The 23,402-nt window shown below is 49.8% G+C and overlaps 1 protein-coding gene and 1 pseudogene across 2 annotated transcripts in view; one reads left to right on the forward strand and one right to left on the reverse strand.

Moving 5' to 3' along the window:
* Positions 1 to 23,402, reverse strand: part of LOC146195374 (caspase-2-like) — a 109,392-nt gene that overhangs the window by 58,835 nt on the left and 27,155 nt on the right. For both annotated transcript variants that reach the window (XR_014706005.1, XM_084597804.1), the window contains exon 3: positions 1,511 to 1,733. Coding sequence is in view for 1 of the 2 variants with exons in the window: in XM_084597804.1 (XP_084453930.1) it covers positions 1,511 to 1,733 (223 nt within the window). In the remaining variant the exon portion in view is untranslated. The remainder of the gene's footprint in view (positions 1 to 1,510; positions 1,734 to 23,402) is intronic.
* Positions 21,045 to 22,022, forward strand: LOC146195376 (uncharacterized; annotated as a pseudogene).

A 23,402-nucleotide genomic window follows, 5' to 3' on the forward strand; every position in this document is an offset into this window, starting at 1 on the left:
CTTCCACGTTCCTGGCCGAGAGCTTCGTTTGGCTATGCGTTCCTGCCACCAACAAACTAGAAACCAAATACCATGGACCTTATCGCGTCTTGGAACGCACATACCCTGTGAACTACGTCATGGAGCCAGGCACCCCTTCTTCCGACCACCGCCGTCGCGGCCGCGAGGTTGTCCACGATAAGCTGCGTTCAGACTACCTGCGCATCCGTCGTAAGTATGGTATTTATCGTAGTGCGGATAGCGGCTGGAACTTCCTTTTATGTAGCTTGCGACCGCGCATGTTCACACTGGGCCGTTCGATAAGATGCGTTCTTTGCGACTTGCCAATCACCGCTTTCAACTAAGCGCCGGTTAGCGAGCGGCTGATAGCGGAGGTCTGGGCTCTTCAAACTCAAAATGAGATGTGAAATAAAACACTGGACACACAAAAAAATACGAAAAAGAACAATGGGTAAATTAACAATTAACCACTCGATCGCAAATACACTTCGTTTCGCACACGCACGTTCGCACACAGTTTTCGAACGTCCGCTCAGCGTGCTGACGCACCACTCACTCCGCACATTTCTTCACGCGCCCGCTCTCATTGTGGACGTACCGCACACTACTGCTCGGTGTCCCGTGACCGCACTCTCTCGCACCAAAACAGGTGTACGGTCCGCCTGCATCCCTGCTTGCGATTTTACCAGTGCACCGGAGCGATCTTGGAGACGGGCCGGGGCGGCGACTCAAAGGCCGTACTACTGACACCAAACAATGAGCCGGGGCGCGCGTTAGACACGGAAACGTCCGCGGAACCGCGCCCTCCCTCAGAAAATGCTGTTTTCTTTTTCACAATCACCGACACAGACAAAATCACCGACAGAACACCAATAACACCGGCGAGCCGAGACACTGCAGCAGAGTAGGAGCGTTGGATGATGTCGCCTACTAATGGTTTGCGCGCGAAATCTGGGAGGACCGGAAGCCCCGTGACCGGAAAGGGAAAACCGAAACGGCTGTGCGCATTGATCGCGCGTAACAGAAGTATCTGTGCTAGTCGTAAAAGTCGCGGGTCCTCTGACATTTACGCCCATGCTGGGTGCGGACGTTACGCATCTTACGCTCAATGCGACAGCAGTCTCAACAGACACATTACGTTTTTTGCGCTTACGCTTACGATCCTTACGAATGATATGTGCGTTGCTCATGTAGTCTGAACGCGGCTTGAGCCGCCTCAAGCCATATTACAACCCTCTGGTCGTCTCTTCTCCCTGAGTCGCCAGGATGGCGACTTCTTCACGTGGGGGAAATGTAAAGAAGACAAAGAACGGAAAACGCTGTGGCATCGCCATCACCATCGCTTGTCTCCGGCGCCCAACTCTAGTGCTGAAGCTGTGCCCTCCGGCTGGCAATTCGACCCTGTTGTGCCCGAATTACTGGCAGCGCTAGACGTTCAAACCATCTATTAAATTCACATTTCACGTTGCCTATTTCACAACATGCAACAATGGGAACGTTATTCAAATACCTCCACGGCAGGCGTCAACGAAGAAAACCTTTGGCTTTCCCTGGAGGCTCGGGCAGTCTTCATTGCTGAAGAGAGCGAAGATATCTTTTTCCAGAGAAATGTGCTTTCCGTCCACTCCTTCAATTGTCTTCTCTTCTCCATGCGACATCATCATCAGCACCAGGCTCTCCGCGGCTTTAAGCACATCCAAGTTTGCCACCCACGTTAGTGCTTGCTTCATGTCCTTGAAAAAAAATACATCAACTCAGTCGTGACTACCGCCCGATGCTAAGCAGACAGAAGCACTCTGTCTCAATTCATGATAATTCACGTTTAGCGTAGCCCATGTTTATTGCGTAAGCATTACTAAGCCCGTCGCGTAAACCAGACCGGTAGCCACGCTTGACCTTAACAGCAAACGCAGCTGGGGGACCGCAGCGGTTGGTAGCCACGCCGCGCAGCAGATGGCGCGTCGTTGCCATAGCAACAAGAGCGACCGCAGATGGGCCCCCTCTTCAAGCCGTCGAATACACCCGTTCTGTAGCCACACCACGCCGCAGCCTAAAACATATCGCACCACACTTGGCTACACTACATGCTGAACCTGAGCATAGCCATGTATTATTGCTTACACGCCCTACCGGGTCTAACTAAAGCTAAACCCCACCTAATTTTATTTTTAAACAAGTATGCAATGAACTGGTGCCTAATGCAGATTTTTTACGATAATCAATCAATAAAATTCAATTTTGATAAAAATGGGCAAATTATACAGTGCAGTGTGCTATGCCTCTTCTATCTGAGTGTGCACAACAGCTGTTTAGTACTTCTCATTGAATACAACATTTCCCAATATACACACCCAATTAGTGCAATATTATTGGACCGCGAAACAGTGTTAAAGTGTTTAGGGCTCATGACAGCTATGCCAAAGGATGCGGGTTGAAATCCTAATAGAGGCAGCCGCTTTTCGATGGAGACAAAAAGTCAGGCCCCCGTGCTCCATGCAATTTCACTGCGCGGTAAATAGCCCCATTTGTCCGAAATTTCGAGATCCCTCTGCTACGGCGTCTCTCATAACCTGAGTCGCTTTGGGACATTAAATACCATGAAACAAATCACTATTCTCAGGTCTTTGTATGATGGAAGCTTAAAGCTCTGTAAGCATGCTAGACGAAGGGCTCTATTGGAACGGTCGACCAAACTGAAGTATATTGCCGCGAACCATTCAAATCTTGTAGGAAAGTTGAAACCTGGGCCGGCTTGCACGATAAAGTCCGAGCTAAGTCCAGACTTAAACAGTGTCTTTAGCAAGACCAGACTTCTTTAAGACTGCTCGGGTTCCAAACGCTTCGGTTCGGCTCGTGTTCACCGGAGTGGCTTCCCTGAATGCCCTCAGCAACCACATGGGGCATTTTACCTCGTGACACAATCTTAAGCCGCAAAATGCAATGGCGCGGATTTTATGCAGCGCAAGAATGACGGAATGTTTACATCTTACAGCGGGGACAGGGTCAGCGCATCCCTGTATTTCTCTAATTTCTCTACTGAGGTAACTGGCGGCCTTGTGTCTTAACCAAAACGGCACTAGAGTCGTAATCGTGCAAGCGACTTATTCAAGTCAGGGCTGAAGCCCAGTCTCTAATCCAGTCTTAAGCGGCCATGATAGTAGCCTATCCTTTAGACACAGTTACGTCTGGACTTGGCTAAGACAGTCTTAAGATCGTTTCGTGCAAGCGGGCCCTGGTTTAGTTGGTACATTGTCTTCAAGAAGAATAAACCAGCCATAGGACGAGGACGAAGAAAGTCAAGGCACACAGGGTAGCTGGACTAACAACTGTCGTGCTTTATTGGGTAGAGTAGATTTTCTGAACTTATTAGCAAGGCATGCGCAGCTCGACGACCTGCACACAGCATAAACGCTCAAGAAACAGCGACACCTTGCAACGTTGTGAACGCAGCTGAAGTAATCAGCAACTTTGAGTCAACAGTGACTTTGCTATTGACATTGAAGACATTTTTATACCATCCCTCATGGCGAACTATTTGTTGTAGTGCGTGAACGCATTGAACAGAACAGCCTGGTCGCCTTCCAAATGCTTGTGGCATCTGAGTTGATGTGTTTTTGAAACTGCTAACAGTCTATATTTCTTGCATAGTAGTAGGCTTCAAGGGCGCTCTGTTTATGCAGAAAAACGGAATCCTTATTAAAGCTAGTGCAGCTCCTGTCGTATGCGAGATATTTTTAGAAACGTTTTACACTTTACAATAAGGTTCTCTTCTCGGCCAACGCGTGTGCAAAATTTTAAATATGTTCAAGATTTCTTGATAATTTTAAGCCTTCCATTGAATGACTCCTTGCTTGAGGTTGTAAACCATGTTTAAAAAGCTTTTAAGGCTTGCTTGAATGCCGTTTGCTTTACCTGTGAACTATCAAATGACCAAACGACTGTATTTTTAGATATTTTCGTGACGATGGCCACGTTCCCCTTTGTTTTTTTGCCGCGAAGTAAGAAAGTGCTTTTAGCGCACTCTTCCGTTCACGAAAAAATTGTCAAGAAAGGTATTGTTGAGTTCCTCGCAGTGCTCTGCAAAAACGTTCCTACCAGTGCATGAAGACAAGTTTTGATAACCAGGTTTAGCGGTTGCTGTCGCAGATTTCCCAAAGGCACTTCTGAATGCTCTGGCAGAAATGTTGCTGCAAATAATTTAGAAGGGCCATGAAAAAGTGTTCAAGCATGCTGGAGCTGAATGAAACTTCGGGTGATGCCTTATGTGCATGAGATTTCCCATAACATCAAAAAGGTTGCTGAAAGGCAAATCGTCAAGGTTGTTTTTTCTGCTCCTTCCAAAGTTTCAATCCTTTGTTGACGTGTTGTACGTGGCAGACAGTGGTCGATGGTCGAGGGGCGCCGGTACCCGCGGCAGCCATCAGAGGCCGCAACATAGAGACTGCGGAGGAAGTGGCGATAGCGCTATAGCTTGCGTAGGAACGGAAGCCAAGTCCTGAATTAGCGACAGCAAAACTGGCATTCAAAATTTTGGAAAGTGGAGGATATCGCCGGAGGCGGCGAAAATCCTCAACCAGAGAATGCTGAATAGGAATTTGGACACCCGCTCACGCTGCCGTCCCTGGTAACGAGGCGGCTCACGAGCTGGCCCGAGCTCTCTACTTCCGGGTAGCCGTCGAGCCTCCCGATTACTGGGCCTACGACGAGCGTCTGCGAAATTATGAGGAAACCGTCGACCATTATAAATTGGGACATAGACTGGTACCCCCGCCAGATGTTAGCCTCAATAATAGAGAAGCTGTCGCGTGGAGGCGGCTACAAACTAATACGTCCATGAACCCTGTTTGGGCGTTTCACGCGCTACCAGGCCTTAGGGACAATGATCTGTGCAAACACTATGGGGCGAGAGGGACCCTCGACCACATAATTTGGGAGTGCCCACAATCTCCAGGAATAGGACAAAATATTACAAGTAGAGTAGCCTGGGATACCCTGCTGCGAAGGGCGGAACCTGCGATCCAGCACCGCACCGTCGATCTGGCGAAAGAGGCGGCAACAAGCCAAGGGCTACCTGCCAGCCTCTAATACGAGGGCGCACGACTCTCCGTCGTCCCCGGCACGCATGCCGGGGGCGGGAAAGAGGGCTCCCATTTCCGATGGAAATAAAAGTTGTGCAACCACCCAACCAACTAGGCCCCATATGTGTTCGACGCGACATGAAAATTGCTATGTTTCTTGTTCCACACGTGTCATCTATAAGGTTCCTCTGACATGTCAAACAACTTAGGTAAGGTTTAACTCTGGTTAACCCTAGTTGAATTGCGAAAGCAATAGCGGAAGATTCTTTTGCCTGCTACTATATTTTCCTAACATGCCCCTATCAGTGTAAGGTGCTACATTATTGGGAACACTTAAGCTAATTCTTTAAGGGTATGACGCGAGAGCTTTTAGCTTCCAGCCCACATAAAAAGTCGCGCTTCAACCAAGCCGTATGGAGACGTCTGCGTGTCGTAGGGGCAACGAGAATGCAAACGGTTCTGGCCGGCTTGTTATATCACCCTCTCATATGAAAAGAGCGACCCGAGTTGGCAGCTCCTGGCCGTAGCATAGGGGTAGTGTGAATTGAAATGTCATGGCAGGCTGATTTTTATCAGAAGACCATAGCTACGCCTCTTCACGGTGTAGCTGCGGCCACTCGAGGTCTTGCAAACCTACCGTAGTGTAGCTTTCGCTGCAAAGGTTTACATCTGCCAAATAGGCTGGTGTATCAATTAAAGTCGGCGAGAGCACCACAACTCCCTGTCACCCACTAACGGAGCAAATTTGTCTTTACATACTCGGGAATACGGTTGCTATCCGCTGCTATCTAATGTCCCTTTTCTTGGTATGGCCAAGTGTAAGGTGGAGCGTGAAGTTCTTGAAGCTTATCATATAAGCATGCAAGGTGTTAATTGTATTAGCACCGCATCCATCTCGTTGATGCAGAAAGAAATGTTTCCTATCCCACTGGCTCTAGAGCCTTGGCTCTCTCGGAAGCGTCGCTGTTTTTGTGCATTTGTGCTGTGTAATGATCGTTGAGCTGCCTATGCCTTGCTTGGTTTCTTGAAAAATGCGCACTTTCCAATAACGTACAGTTATTCCAGCTGCTTTGTGTGCCTGTCTTTCTCCGTCCTGGTCCTCTGACTGTTGTATTATTCTTGAAATAAAATTTGTATTTTTTCTTTTTCGACAGCCGCCAGCATGCGGTTTTATCATTGTGAATCTAGCGCGTAGTTGGACATGAGGCCTCTGTCGGTGGAACTGCTGCTGGGCGCTTGGCAGGACAAGGGGAAGAGAGTCCAGGCAGTGGGTGCTCTATGCCGTTTTTTGTGCTCCAGCGTACTTGATTCGCGCTTCTAAAGCAATCTACTGTGCCTGTATATATATATATATTGTGAAGAGGAAGAAGTGCACAAGGAACATGCCAGTCAGTGGCATCGTGATCGCTGCGTGTGCTGGATCTGCCTGTGTTCGCTGCCGCTGTGTTCGAAGCTGATCTGCTCAGTCCTGCTGATCAAGTCCTGTTGATCCGCTGAATAAACCCCCCATTCTTACATTTGGTGGAGGTGCTGGGTAAGATCTATCCTCTCGCCCTGGAACTCCGCAGCCGTACATTACCACCTCCTGCGATGCCTGAGGACGTCAACCACCAAGCCGTACAAGTTGGCTCTGCCATCATCTGCCCCGGCTCCCTCCGCCAGCGTGACCCCGCCATCTTCAGCGGCACTGACGACCACGATGTCGAGGACTGGCTCACATCCTATGAACGAGTAAGCGTTTACAACAAATGGGACGCGGAAACAAAGTTAAGCAACGTCATTTTCTATCTCACCGGCGTAGCAAACCTATGGTTTCGAAACCATGAAGCGGACATTCCATCATGGTCCGCGTTTAAAGCCAGCTTCTCTGAAGTCTTCGGCCGACCAGCTGTGAGGAAACTCCGCGCTGAACAGCGCTTGCGTACGCGGTCTCAGCAAGCTGGCGAAAATTTCACGAGCTATATCGAGGACGTCGTCGACCTGTGCAAGCGCATTAACCCACACATGTCAGAGGCCGAGAAGATCAAGCACATTCTGCAAGGCATCGATGACGATGCCTTTCAGATGCTGTCGGCTCGAGATATCCGCACCGTCGCACAAGTGGTCACACTGTGTCAAAGTTATGATGAACTGCGAAAACAAAGGGCCATAACTCGCGCGAACACCATGCACTCCGAGTCCCTTGCTGGCCTGACAGATGCATGTGAACATTCTGCGCTCCTACCACAAATTAAGAGCTTCATTCGGGAAGAAGTTGCTCGACAGCTCTCCCTTATATCCTGCCATCAAGAACCTTCCTCAAACCTAGCTCCTAGTTTGCGCCACATTATTCAAGAACAGGTAGCTGAATCTCTTCCTCCAGCCCCTCAACCCATGCCTGTTACAGCGCCGTTAACTTATGCGGCTGTTGCGGCCCGACAGCCACCTGCATATGCTCCACCGCCACCAGCCTACGTTCAGCCGCCTCCTGCGCCTGCGCGAGAACCTGCGCAGTTTATGCGACCGGCTCCAAGACCACGTAATCCCTGGCGCACGACGGATAACCGGCCAATCTGTTACACTTGCGGGCTTGCTGGACACATTTCTCGTTACTGCCGCAACCGTCTCCCGGTGTCGGCACCACCTACTCATGGTTCTGCATACTGGTCTCCGACGCCTCAGTATTCCGCGCCTACTGAGCCTCCAGCTGGCCCTCAGTTCTCCCCAGACCGCTCAGCCATGTCCGACCGCCGTTCACCGTCGCCGCGACGCCGCTCTATCTCTCCGATGCGACGTCGACAGAACGCTTCACATGAGGAAAACTAGAGGCCGCAGTTCCTGAGGCGAGAACTGCGACCCAGTCGAACTTCCCAAGTCCTCATCTGTCGCCGACAAACCTAATTGAAGTTTTCGTCGAGGGTGTTGCTGTCATGGCTCTAATTGACACTGGTGCTGCGATTTCGGTAATGGACGCAAAACTATGTCGCACTTTAAAGAAAGTGAAGACGCCAATTGCGGGACTTTCGTTGCGAACGGCCAGCGCTCAGCATATCAAGCCTTTAGCAGCGTGCACCGCTCGAGTAGTTATTCAAAATTCCCTTTATACGATTGAGTTCGTCGTGCTGCCAAGTTGCTCGCACGCTGTAATTTTAGGCTGGGATTTCCTGTCGCGTCATGCTGCTATTATCGATTGTGCTCGAGCTGAAGTGGGGTTCTCGACTATGCCCGATGCCTTACCAGACGCTGATCAGTCAAATTCCGGTGCTAAAGCCCTCGTCGCCGAAGATATCGACCTTCCTCCCTGCTCTTCAGTGCTTGTTCGTGTCGCTTGTGCATCTCTTAGCGATGACACCGTTCTCTTCACACCAGCCCATACTTTCCTGCGCCGCAAGTGCCTTCCATTGCCCTACGCAGTGCTCGCTATTTCCGCTGGCTTTTCCATGTTATGGGTCTCTAACCCATTTAACTCCCCTACTGCTTTGCGCCATGGCGAATGTCTCGGAAGTATCCAGCCAATCGCATCTCTTCTGATCTCTGAGGAACCTGACGACGCGCCGCACTGTGCCGTGACTGCGCTCAGCCCCCCTTCAATTGCGCCCGCTCCCCCCTCTACAGATTTGTTTCTCCGTTCCATCGATGCCGATCTTCCTCCAGAGCAGCGCACTCAGCTTTTAAACCTACTACATCACTTTCGCTCCTCCTTCGACTCTCATCAAAGTTCTTTGGGTCAAACTTCTACAGTCACTCATCGCATCGACACCGGCACCCACGCACCACTACGACAGCGTCCCTATCGTGTGTCTGCAACCGAACGCCAGGCTATAGAAGAGCAAGTCGACCTAATGATCCAGAATGGCGTGATTCAGCCCTCAAGCAGCCCTTGGGCCTCACCTGTTGTCCTTGTAAAAAAGAAAGATGGTTCTATCCGCTTCTGTGTCGATTATCGCCGCCTTAATAAGATAACGCGAAAGGACGTCTATCCTCTCCCGCGCATCGACGACGCTCTCGATTGTTTGCAAGGCGCCGAACTCTTTTCTTCCCTAGATTTACGTTCCGGGTACTGGCAAGTCCCCTTGGAAGCGGCTGATCGCCCCAAAACTGCCTTTGTAACTCCCGACGGCTTGTACGAATTCACAGTTATGCCGTTTGGCCTTTGTAATGCTCCGGCAACATTTGAGCGGATGATGGACACCATTTTGCGTGGCCTAAAGTGGAAGACATGCCTCTGCTACCTCGATGACATTGTCGTCTTTTCTCGTGACTTTGACACACACCTCTACCGTCTGAAGCACGTTTTGACCTGCCTATCTGATGCCGGACTGCAGCTGAATTTGAAAAAATGTCGTTTTGCCGCCCGCCAGCTCAACATTCTCGGCCACGTTGTTTCCAAAGAAGGTGTATCTCCAGACCCTGCCAAACTTCGTGCCGTAACAGCCTTTCCCAAACCGACTTCCATCAAAGATCTACGTAGCTTCCTCGGGCTGTGCTCTTACTTTCGCCGCTTTATTAAGAATTTTGCTTCCATTGCTGCTCCCTTGACAGAACTTCTGTCCGGCAGTTCCGACCTTTCGTCGTGGTCACCAGCGTGCGACGATGCCTTCAATGCTTTACGACATATCCTCACGGCACCGCCTGTCCTACGTCATTTCGACCCCACAGCGCCTACTGAGGTCCACACAGACGCCAGTGGTATTGGTCTCGGCGCTGTGCTCGCTCAGCGCAAAGCAGGTTATGCTGAATACGTGGTCGCCTATGCTAGCCGTACACTCACGAAGGCTGAATCCAATTACTCTGTCACTGAAAAAGAATGCTTAGCGATTATTTGGGCTCTTACTAAATTCCGCCCTTACCTCTATGGTCGCCCTTTTGACGTAGTGACGGACCACCATGCGCTTTGCTGGCTTTCCTCACTGAAAGACCCGTCCGGCAGACTGGCAAGATGGGCTCTTCGCCTTCAGGAATATGATGTCCGCGTTGTTTACCGCTCTGGCCGCAAACATCACGATGCCGATGCACTTTCCCGCTGCCCCCTTACAGCTGAGGTCGCGAGCCTTTCCCCTTCCGACGACTCCCCGCCATCGCTTCACATCAATGACATGCCGTCAGCGCAGCGGCAAGATCCTTGGATAAACTCTATCCTCGATTTTATCTCCAATCCTACAGCTGCTTCTCCATCGCGTGCTCTCCGCCGCCATGCTTCCCACTTCGCCATTCGTGATAACCTCCTCTACCGCCGCAACTACTGTGCAGATGGCCGCAAGTGGTTGCTAGTTATTCCCCGGCAGCTACGTTCGCAAATTTGTGACTATTTCCACGCTGACCCACAATCCGGTCACGCGGGCGTCTTCAAGACATACACTCGTCTCCGGCTGCGTTACTACTGGCGGGGTATGTACACCTTTGTACTCAAGTACGTTCGCTCATGCCTCACCTGTCAACGTCGCAAGCCATCTCCTCAACGTTCTGCTGGAGAGTTGCTGCCGTTACCCAGCCCACCACGTCCTTTCGACCGCGTCGGCATTGATTTGTACGGGCCGCTTCCCTACACTGCGGCCGGCAACCGCTGGGCTATCGTAGCCGTTGATCATCTGACGAGGTATGCAGAAACCGCCGCACTTCCATCTGCCACAGCGTCAGAAGTAGCTTCCTTCATTTTGCAGCGATTTGTTCTTCGCCATGGCGCACCTCGAGAGCTGCTCAGCGACAGAGGACGCGTTTTCTTGAGTGATGTTGTAAAAGCCTTGCTCACCAAGTGCAACATAATTCATAGAACCACCTCCGCCTATAATCCCCAGACTAATGGCCTCACTGAGCGTTTTAATCGTACCCTTGGCGACATGCTCTCTATGTACATCTCCTCCAACCACTCAAACTGGGACCTCGTCCTTCCGTATGTCACGTACGCATACAATACCGCAACGCAGTCTACTACTGGCTTCTCTCCTTTTTTTCTCCTCTACGGCCGTCACCCCTCTGCAACAATCGACACCATACTCCCGTATCAGCCAGACATATCAGAGTATACACCTGCGTCTCAAGCAGCCCAGCATGCGGAAGACTGTCGACAAATCGCCCGCGCATTCACGGCCAACACCCAGTACCGCCATAAATCCAACCATGACAGCCAACACTCGACACCGTACTTCTCGTCTGGCGCTCTTGTGTGGCTATGGATACCTTCCAATGCCCCTGGACTGTCTTCAAAATTTCTTGCTAAATATCATGGCCCATACCGTGTTCTGGAGCGCACCTCTCCGGTTAATTATGTGGTGGAACCTGTTACGCCGTCCCATGATCTACGCCGGCGCGGACGCGAGATTGTTCACGTCCAGCGCCTCAAACCCTATTACGACCCTGCCGTCTTGCTCACACCGTAAGTCGCCAGGATGTCTCCTCTTCGTCCCGCGGGTAATTGTGAAGAGGAAGAAGTGCACAAGGAACATGCCAGTCAGTGGCATCGTGATCGCTGCGTGTGCTGGATCTGCCTGTGTTCGCTGCCGCTGTGTTCGAAGCTGATCTGCTCAGTCCTGCTGATCAAGTCCTGTTGATCCGCTGAATAAACCCCCCATTCTTACAATATATATATATATATATATATATATATATATATATATTTCATATACCTTCTCCCACATCGTCGTCCATCATCATCTCATCATCATCATCATCGTCCATCAAGGTATATGAATTATATATATATATATATATATATATATATATATATATATATATATATATATATATATATTTCATATACCTTCTCCCACATCGTCGTCCATCATCATCTTCTTTCTTCTCTCCTTCCCCTTCCCCAGTGCAGAGTAGCAGGCCAGATTTGAATTATTCCGGCAAACCTCTCTGCCTTTCCTGTCAATAAATCTATCTATCTATCTAGCACATGGATCAATTCTGTATGTTGTGTTTGTTCATCTTCATTGTCGTGAGACGCGGCTTTGTCATTTCCTTTGTTGTGGCAGATGATTCGAGTTCTATCTCGAAGGATTCCCGCCACGCGCTTTTGCTTCTACAATGTTCCAGGATATGCTAGTCACTGTTCACGGTTTTATCTAGATGATTCTTCGCCGCTTTTAAAATTGAGCACTGACGAGTAAACCGGTATAGTTCGACCACCGACGAGCACGTTTGTTGTTATCGCCGCCACCGATTCTCGTAGCTCTTTTGCGGGCCCAAGTCAGCACAATTAAAAGTTTCATTCAAGTGCAACGCCAGCGTCTTTGCTTGTAGCTACTGGGTTTGTCACCACTACGTGACATCTGGTGGACGTGCTACCCTTGAGATCCCGCATACGCTTTCAAGTGAAGACCTCAGATTCGTTCACGATTGCCTGGGGGAACAGCCTACAGGTCACCGAGCCAGCCACCGACTTCAAAAGCTTCATTCCGGACATCGTCTGCTGCCAGATACTGTTCGAATCTAGAAGGCCCCAAAATTCACAATGACCAGGTCTACAGTACCGTAAATATTTGTCCAGCCAAGTGAGCCCCTGCTTAGAAGGAAACCCATATGAGGAGGCGGAAAACTGGCTCGACCTGTTTGAACGCGTGTCAATGTACATTGCCTGGAATGAGGAAACGAGGCTAAGGCACGTGCACTTTACTCTTCAAAATTGTGCCCAAATTTGGTTCGACAATCGTGAGACTTAATTAAAGGATTGGGAGATATATAAAAGAGAACTTATGACGGCTTTTGCAAATGTTGTCTGAAAAAAGAGAGCCGCGGCCCACCTTTGGTCCCGAATTCAACTCCCGAATGAGTCGGTCCTGTTTTATGTTGAAGCGATGAAACGTATATTTCATCGCGCCGATCTCAACATGACCGTGAAGAACAAGGTCAAATTCCTTATGCGGGGTGTGGAAGACCAAATTTTTGCTGGTCTCCTAAGCCAACCACCGAGCACCGTGAAGGAATGCACTCAAGAGGCTAGGAGCATTGAAGACAGATTGGACATCCGAACCTGCCACTACAACCGGCTGCTTCAAGCCTGCCCTCAACCCGCTATAGCATCGCACCTACATGCGGAGATAATCTGCGGGAACGTAGCCCCGATATTCTCCACAAAGAACTAGGACGACTCCTGTTATCGTCCAAACAGCCCTAAATATCAACGTTTGCAAACGTCGTCCGCGAAGCAGTCCAGCAGGCATTGGGCATCCCCCAAGTGATGACGATGACTCAAGTGGCAGCAACGGTTCTTTCGCAAGCGCCCATTGCGATGAACCATGCTGCCGCATTCAGCCCTCCTGCGCCACGACAAAACCCCAAACCCCTATCGATGCGAACAAGCTCATTTCAACACCGCTTGTTTGCCTCCGCCTGCTAAGCCTATGAACGACCCTCAAGCCGCAGGCAATGTGACGCCTGGAGGACATCGAACAACCGCTCAATGTGTTTTCACTATAATAAGGCTGGCCACATTCTTCGCGTCTGCCTGTGCCGACTAAACCGGCCTCCGAGGTTTCGCAACTAACGTCTCACGTCACCGCCTAGGTGAATGACCGCAAGAAATGAAGAACTATCTGCGCAGCAGTGTTTTTGTCATCACACCGCCGGTTCAGGCCCCCATTATCGTTTAGGGCCCGTGTTGCCTCGTCAAGTAACACCTATGATGACAGTGTGCGAGGAAGGTCTCCTAGCTCCCTTAGGGAACTAAAGTAGAAACATTTCGAGGTGAGGTTGCTTTACGGTGAACTAACGAAGATCCTCCGCCGCCAGCGACCAGTAACGACGACGTCGCTGTTACGCTGACACTCCTTATGAAGACCCCCTCGACACGCCCAGACTTTAAAGTTACACCACCGCTGCACACAACTTTGATATCCACGACGACGCGACCAAGCTCCAAGCCCACATCACCGCCAAGCGTAGTTAAGACGGCGTGTCCCGGCCGCGACCCCAGCACAGGGCGAAGTAGACATCGAACACCGAAGCCAACATGCAATACGAGGACGCAAACAAATGACATCGAAGTTGTTGTCGAGGGTCGCACGATTACCGCCTTAGTGGGCACCGGAGCTGACTATTCTGTCATCAGTGGAGCGTGCGTCACCCAGCTTGAGAAAGTGACGACCACTTGCGATGGCCCGCTAAACCTCACCGCTGGTGGTAAGCTTATTACGCCGTCCTGACGATACACCGCAAGAGTGAGAGTAAATGGGCATACTTGTCCTGCTAGCTTCATGGTCCTACAGAACGGCTTGTAAGACGTTATTCTAGGTATGATTTTTTCAATGAGCACCGGCGATCATCAAAGTTCACTCAAAACTCATGAAGCTCCAACCGGACAACCTTCCATGACGACATCGACGAATCACTTCGCTCTAAACGTCCACAACAAAGACGACCGTACCGTCGCGATCAAGCGTCGTCGTCTGTTTTGGCAGCGCAGACATCGAAACTGCCGATGGTATCGTCGAGGGAAACACCCAGCTACTTTGGAAGCGTGGACTTGGAATCGCAGAGGCGTTGCCCATTTCCGTCATTGACAAGCTCAAGTGCTGGCCACGAAGTTCACCGAAGAATACCGGCACCTGAACATGGGCACAACGATCGCTTACATTTACGAACAAGCTGACACCCAAGATGTCTACGCCCTCCCTGCCAACTTGAGGACGATGCACGCAACCGAGCCAAGAAGTCCATATTCGACATCAACGCAGCACTATCCCAAGACAGACAAGATCGCATTAACACTCTCTCGAAAACTACAAGTGCTTTTCTTCAACTTTTAAGGTACGGCAAGCTCCATCGGCAAAGCATCGCATCCATGCCCGGTCGCTTCGTCAAAGTCCCAATTGTGTATCGCACGAGAGCACCCGGCCATGCGCGATCAAGTTGAGGAAATGATTTATGATGATGTGATCCAGCTATCGAAGAGCCCCTGGGCTGCACCAATCGTTTTAGTGAAGAGAGGCGGCACACTTCGCTTCTGTGTAGATTACCGCCACTTGAAAAGCGTAACGAAACAGGGTGTGTACCCGTTCCCTCGCATCGATGTCACTCTCGACCGTCTCTGCAACGCTAAGTATTTCACTTCCATAGGCTTGAAGAGCGCGTTCTCGCAGATTCAGGTCGACAAAAGAGACCACGAGAAGACAGCGTTAATCACACCAGACGACCTTTTAGAGTTCAAGGTAATGCCCTTTAGCCTTTACTCCACACCAGCCACGTTTCAGAGAGTAATGGGTGCTGTACTTGCTGCCTTTAAGTGATAGATTTGTCAGGTCTACTTAGATAATGTCAATTACATTCTTTTAGCACTTTGAAAACAAACTAAAAAGGCTGCGGACAGTGCTCAACGCAATCAAGCGTCAGGGCTAACGTTGAAAGCAGATAAGTGTGACTTCACCCACGAGGAGCTGTTTCTGGGTCTTTAGTAAACAAGGAGGGAATTCGTCCAGACCCGCAGAACACCGCTGTGACAGCCCAGTTTCCACAGCCCAGTGATAACAAAGCGGCGCGCCCATTCTTTGGGCTGTGCTCATATTACAGATGATTTGTCAGAACGTTTCGCGCATCTCCGAACCTTTGACGCAGTTTACAAATGCAGACGTTCTGTTCGAATGGAAAGCATCTCAAATGGATGACTTCGAGGCACTGAAGCACCGCCTACAGTCTGCTCTCCTAGGACACGTTGATGAAAATTCCCCAACAGAAATTCATACCGACACAAACAGCGTCGGCCTATTAGCAGAGAAGGTGGGGAAAACGTTATCGCTTATGCAAGCAGGTCTCTTTCAAAAGCCGAAGCAAATTACTCGGCAACCTAAAATAAGTGCCGCGCGATAATTTCGGCCACCTCGAAGGTCCTTCCGTCCATATACTGTCGACCACTCAAGGTAGTAAGCGATCACCATGCGCTGTGTGGACTGACTAATTTGAATGATCCGTCCGGCCGCCTTGCCCGATGGAGCCTACGTCCCCTAGAATTTCACGTGACCGTATTCTACAAGTCAGGCCGCAAGCACTCCGATGCAGACTGCTTGTCGTGAGCCCCCGTTGATGAGGCGCCGAAAGATGACGATGAAGGCGCCTCCTTGGCGCCGGTATTTGACAGTAGCTTCACGCAGCTGCAGCGCTCCGACACTGATTTCAACAACCTAGCCGTCACCTGGAAGGCAAGACCGCTTCCCTTGCTGCTGTGTTCAGGCTTCATTTTTTATCGTTCGCATTCAGAAATGGCATTCTCGTGGAGAACCTTCCACCCTTGTGCCTAAATTTTCCCGGCAGAAAATTCTGCAGGCGTTGGACGATGAGCCGTCAGGAGGGCTTCTTGGGTTTGCGCGCAGATTGAAGCGAATCCAGGACAAGTAATACTGGCACTGTTGCCTGCCGAAGTTGCTCATTACGTAAAGCATACCATGAATGTCAGTGGCGCAAGGTGCCTCCGATCAGACCGGCCGCGCTACTAAACCCCATACGACTCCCGAATAGGTCATTTCAGCAAATTGCAATGGATCTCCTCGCCTCCTTTCCAAATTCATCTACGGGTAATAAGTAGATCATGTGGCCAGTGCCTACCTTACCCGCTACGCCGAAGCGAAAGCCCTACCTAGTGTAATACGGCAAAAGTCACCAAGTTCTTCGTCGAGCGCATTCAGCTGCGACGCGGGACCCCCGAAGTCCAGATCAGGGACAGGGGAACATCATCTACGGTAGAGCTCAAGCAGACCATTTTGACCTACAGGTATACAAGTCACCGACGTACAACAGCGCCCCATCCCCAGACCAATAGTCTTACGGAGCGCCTCAATAAAATGATTGCTACATACGTAGGTGCTGAACACGACATTGAACACTACCCTGCCATGCGTGATCTTTGCGTATAACAGGACCATGCAGGAGAGAGCCAGAGCGACCCCGTTCGTGCTTGCGTACAAGGAGCCCACGACGACGCTCGACGCGATGCTGCCGCACGTGACAGAAGACAACCTCGACGTCGCCGCCTACCTGCAGCGGGCAGAGGAAGTCCGACGACTTGCCCGCATGGGCATGAAAGACCAGCAACGCACCGACACCCGACGATACAACTTGCGACGACGCGACGCAGAGTACAAACCAGATAAAGTTTGTGTTTGGACGCCGATACGTCATCGCAGACTGAGTGAAGGGCTCCTGCGGCGATACTTCGGCCCAAACAAAGTCCTTCGGCGCTTCGGACTGCTTAATTATGAAGTCATCCACGAAGGCAGGACCAAATTCCAGTGGCTCCAGGGACGTGCCTTACATTAGCAGTAATTGTTACCATCATTCATTATCAGATGCTAAAGAACCTGCCCATTCAAATTATCTTAGCAGTGACTATTGCGACAGAGCCCCAACATCGCGACACGCCCACGTCAGCGTGCGAACAGCGAGGTGGATTGCACGATGGTTTTTGAATCGTTGACAAGAGCCAGAACACTACCTCTTCTTGAAAAACTCTACATCGCACGAATTACGAGAGTCTGTCAAATATTCCAAAAGAAGGATTCGGCACCCCAATTTCAATGGAGCGAGTGCGTGGACAGCATCGAGGGAAGGGTTAACCTAGAAATAAGCACACTGCGTATTGTCGCAAGTGGCAACCAGTGCATCATTTCTTGGGCACCCGACTGCATGGCGTCCTGAAAAGTTGCTAGACCCAATGCAAATATGTATTGCGAACTATTAATTATGTAATGCAATATTTGCCCTACGTAACACCACCCGATGAGCACATGGCCAAAAGGAGGGCAGATTACAGGCAAAGCATATAACATTTGTGCAGTGATTGATGGCCAGTGCATCTGTCCTGCAACGTCTTATTGACTGAGGTCTCACAAGGAGATGTTCTTCCTGAGCGTAGCGATATTGCATAAATGAATAGTGATAGCCAATATATCGCTTCGGCTGCATTCGATTGGACAGATCTCTTAGTGGAACGCTTTGCCTCAAGGTAACCGGCTCTACAAATTCGAAATGGTGACTAAAAGCCAAAGCATTTTGTCGCCCCCCCCCCCCCCCCCTTTACTTCTATGTTGGAAGGAAGCGCTGTTCCTGAAAGTTCTCAGGCTAACATTTTTTCTATTTCAATAACTGGCCTTGAATCTCCCTAGCTTAAAACCATTTATGCAGTTATCCCTAACGAGTTTGAATCGTCAGCTATCTTTTGAAATGACGGAATTCCTATTATGACACACGATTGGGCGAGCCAATCCGCAACCAAAATGCATTCTTTGGAGACATACAACACATTTTCACCTTCCTCATTTTGTAGACACTTTATATTTCGGTGGCAATTTTTGGAGTGCGCCTACAAAAATTTAGCCCCACAAGCGATAAATATGGCAAGACATTTCATTTCAACACAGCGCTGTTGTGTCCTCCTCTTGTTCCGTGCCGTCTTTGCGCTGTAATATTGAATGTATAACCAACTCGCCCAAAATGTTGTATTATTTCAAATTTCATTGACAGTTTCACCATATTGAACGCCGTATCCTGCACTGCGTACATTGTGCATCTGTGCATTCTTTAGCCATGATACGAAAGTAAATTTTTAATCACTATAGAACTTTTGCAATACAGTACCTACATCCGAATTGCTCATTAGCAGCGTCCTTTTAATACATTTTGCAAGATTAGGCACAGGCAGTAGCAATTATTTATGAACACAAACGTTGAATCCAGAGCCGTGTGAATACTGGCATTTTCCTGCGCAGAGGCGGCTTAGTTGACCGTGTTGCTCTTCCTTTAATTTTCGTATTGAAGAAAATTTACTGCAAATAAGTACTGTGAGATTCCTGTAGTGTCCGCGGGGGTTAGAATCTTTGAAAAACGATGTTACAGCTCCTCGTAACATAAAATATATTGACTGGAGTGCATACTTCACCGCATATCGTGCTCCAAAAATACTACACGGCCCTGTCATGAGCTCTGAAACTTTACCGAAGGCGCTGTATGTGTCCGCCGCATCAAGCACACTTCAAATAATTTTTAATGTCGTCTGCAATCTTGTGAACAGTCACCGGCGCGCAAGAAGGATGTTGAAGACGGCGAAGAGGAGTAGGAGAAACAAACGCGTGACGCATCGAATAAGTGCCACGAGGAGAAGGCAGCACGTGCAGAACATAGCGCAGGCAGAGGGGTGCAGTCAGAATGAGAACAGGAAGAGGGCAGTCTGAGACGGAAGACTCTCTGCTGGGTGTGCGTCTGCTGACAACCCGAGTGACCAGGCTTGGGCCTCTGCCGCAGCCGTACGGGCCTTCAGGGTCGGATAGACCTTCATCACACGCGGGCATATAGTGGTAGGCAGAAGGAGAACAGGAAGAAAGAAGTCGGAAACAGAAGACTCTCTGCTGTGTGTGTCTGCTGGCGACCCGAGAGACCAGGCTTAGGCCTCTGCCGCAGACGTCCAGGCCCCCAGACACGGATCGGCCTCTATCCAGTCTCTAGACGTATCTGCCTGAGCTACCAGATTCAGGCACAGCTGTTCTCAGACCTTCCGTGGATAGCAGCTGTGATGACGCGCCAGTTCCGGCTAACCAAACGCAAGCTGCCCGTGTCTTCATCAGGTGCTGCTCCGGCCATCGGAAGTATGCGAACGCGACTCGTAAATGACAGGTCCAGGCTGCAGCGCAGAGGCCTGCTGCAGACACGACCGTTGACTCAACACTTCGATTCGGGACGCACTGGGAAGCACCTACTCCGCCAACGCCCAGCCACACCACTTTGCCGGACACACCAAAACCAGAAGGACACGAGCATATGAATTGAACTTTTCTTTTTCTCTTGTAGACTATTTTCCTATTCATTTTGTGTGCTTTCTTTTTTTTTTTTCTCGCTTGTACGGGGTGTAGTTTTTTTGCAGTGTTAAATCTGAGTGTTTTGTTTTCAAGTGCCGCCACCTCGTGTGTGAATTTCTTACTTCAGTTCCTGGATCCTCAAAGCCACTAGCTGCTTCAAAAAGCAAGTATTGAGTGGGAAACTATTATCACCTGGTGCCCCTGATGTTCTTAGGTGGCGCCTGGAAGAAAAGGACGCCGAAGCTGTCTCGCGTGCTGTGCGCGGAGCATTGCCTGCTGGTTCAGCTTCGTCCCGTCGTGTTAGTCACGTCTAGCCCTGTTTTCTGTGACATATTTTGGTGTCCGCGCTAGGTTTCGATCCCGGTACATGTCCCGTACACCACCGCATGCCCAGGACCATAGCCTCCATTTTACTCCTCTGTGCCTGGCAACGGCGCGCTCCATGGCCGTCGTTGCCCCTCCTCCCATCCTCCTCCACCATCGAGAGGTTACGCGGCTAGCTGCCGACAGATGGCGATGGCGACAGAGGGTGCCCTGCCGCTCGCGTATCGTGCGTAGCGTTGCAGCAAGTCGCATTTGGCGTACGTTCTTCCGTCGTGCTGTTTTCATTTCGTGCACCAGCATTGCTTGTTGCATCTAGGTTTTGGTGCTACTATTACTGCATTTGGACGTAGCAGGACTACGCCGCTGGAACAACCTGTAAGTTGCTGTTTTTGTTGTTCATATTACAGACACCTGAGTGATAGCAATTGCTTTATCGTACAGCGATTGGGCCGTGTTTTTTCGGTGAACTAAATGAAGTAATAACTCATACTTTGCTTCATTAAGACTCGATAAAGATTGATATTATCATTCGGAAGAGCCATATGCGTCAGTATTGCAGTTTCGATAACTTTGCGCGTGAATTTGCATATCCAATTGTTTGTTTTTTTGGTAAGCACGTGTGCGCAGCATGATGCACGTGTTTCTATGCAAGTTTTCTTTGCGGCGCATCGCATTATCAGCTATTTAATTAAGCGACTGTGTGTTCAACGTTACATACGTTAGAGTTGTAAGCATACGTTACCATGTCCGCGAAATCGAATACTGTAATATGTATTTCAGTTTCATTTGTTTGTCAAGTGTGATTAGCAAGTTATTTCGTGCACGAAGTGCAGAAACTTAGAATATTTTGCTAAGAGTCGGAATATTCAATTTACAGATCCCGATGGCATACTGCTGTGTGCCACTGTGCCGATCAGACGGGAAAAAGAAGAAACCTGGCGTCTCCTTCCTCGAGATTCCTGCCGAAGCTTCGCTACGCGAGCAGTGGATTAAAAAGATAAGAAGAGATGGCTGGGTCCCGAACTGTACCTCGAGCTATTCGAAGGTCTGTAGTAAACATTTCACAGACTCGGACTTCTTAGAGGGCAAACGGCGCCGTCTGAAAAAGGGCATTGTGCCCTCTGTGTTTGCCGACTACCCGACGTACATGCAACCCCGTACCTTGAAAGAAAGAAATAGTGAAACCATCAGGAAAAGATCAGCTTTGGAGAGCCAGCACAGCCAAGATGAGCTGTGCACGTATTAAGGCGTTTAAATGTGCAGAGTGTCCCTGCAGCTCTCCCCATTTTGCAGTTGTCTGCAACAGTTTATATAGGCGGCTACATAGCTCGCATTGTAAGTGAGCATATAGATTGTGATAAGTGTTGTGCGCTCACTACAAAGCCGCCTACTAATCAGCCACTTCAGCTGTTTACTCGGCTGCAGGACAGAGGGGGACTACTTTATCCCTCAGATCAGCTGCTATACATTTTAGAAATACTGCGACTGTTTGTGGAAGCAGCTTTGAAAGTGAAACCACAACTTCAAAAGCCACTGAAGACCCTGACAGAGGCAGCAGTGCCAGCTATCTGCAAATCACACCTCCTGAAGTGTCCTGTAAATGACAGAGGGCACCGTGAAACTTTGGCTGAACTCATGACCACCAGGTTCATCAGGCCACTGCTAATCAACTATGCAAGTACAATAACGCACAAACATGACTTGTACAAGCCATTCAGCCAGAAGCCTCTTTCGCGGAAATGCATGAAACTGTAGAGCAGCTGTTTTTGACTTGAAACCTGTCAATAAATACTGCTATGCATGCTCCTCAGTTTTGTTTTAGATGAGTGCAATTTGAATCATTTATTATTTCTAGCTTTCTCAGCAGCTTTTTTTTAAACCTGTAAATAAACGGTGGTACCTGTGCTGCTGAATTTTGTTTTATATGAGTGTATTATTAATCTTCATTTATTCGAGCTGCAACTGCAGAAAAAGCAGAACACTGTTGATGAATCTTGTAGTGTTATATGCAGTGCACAAATTGCATGCAATGTTGAAATTTTCACGTCTCGGCAACAAAATGCGTTAAATGGCCGTTACTCGTAGATAAATCCGCCTTTCAAGTAGAACAGAAAGGTGTAACACAGATTTAATTGCAAACGTTCCGCTTGTGGCAAATAGCAACGACGCGGTACACCCCCGCTGTCTGCTCCCTGACCCTCTTTCAGTGGCGCCCCCAGCAGTGAGAACGGCGGCGTCGCGCAACATCCGCGACGGTGCCGCGCTATTGTTATCGCGTTGAGCTGACGGGCACAGAGAGTATAAAGGAGGCTATGCCAGGACTCAACTCCTGTGCTAGTCGACACCCCTGTGCACCGTACTCGCCGAAGGAATCAAGGCCTGCCCCCTGAGCACGGGCCGTTGGAGTTCAACACCGCAGGCGCCCCTCGACCGGCTATGAAAGCTCCAACTTACTACACCCTGCAAAATCCGCGACTGCCTCAGCCCTTCCATGGCAGTCAGAGCGAAGAGGTCGAAGACTGGCTTATAAAATTTGAACGGGTCGCCTCGTTTAATCAGTAGGACGACGCCGCCAAGCTTCGAAACGCCTTCTTCAGCCTGAAAGAGCGCCAGATGGCGCTCGTACTTGGTACGAGAACCGAGAAGACGCCCTAACATCATGGCCTGAGATTTGCCAACGAATTCGTGAGACCTATACCAGCGCGGATCGGCGAGAACGCGCAGAAAGGGCTCTACAGTCTCGTATACAGATACCAAATCAGACTGTGACCATGTATGTGGAGGACATGACCCGGCTCTTCCGACGTTCTGACCCGGCCATGACCGAAGACAAAAAGGTGCGCCACCTGATGCAGGGTATTAAAATCACCTGTTCACTGGCCTCGTGCGTAATCCACCAAGGACGGTTGCCGAGTTTGTTTCGGAAGCGTCACAATAGAGAGGATGCTCCAGCAGCAGTCTACCACTTATGACAGGCGGATGGTTGCTGTTTCGGTTGTGGAGCCATTTTCGGCCTTCGGGGCTACCCAGAACCTACGCGACATCATCCGCTCAGTTGTACACGAAGAGCTCCAGACGCTTTTCGGTGGTCCATAGCCGATGGTCCGCTGTGTAGCTAGCATTGTCCGCGAAGAGCTTCAAGCGTTGAAGCCTTCGGTAGCATCCGCTGATCCATAACATTTCCCCACGGAATACCTGCGTCCAACTTATGCAGATATGGCGCGACACCCTGCCCCTGATT

This window comes from Amblyomma maculatum, chromosome 3, assembly GCF_055883805.1.
Source record: "Amblyomma maculatum isolate TAMU_Amacu chromosome 3, ASM5588380v1, whole genome shotgun sequence".
Taxonomy (NCBI): domain Eukaryota; kingdom Metazoa; phylum Arthropoda; class Arachnida; order Ixodida; family Ixodidae; genus Amblyomma; species Amblyomma maculatum.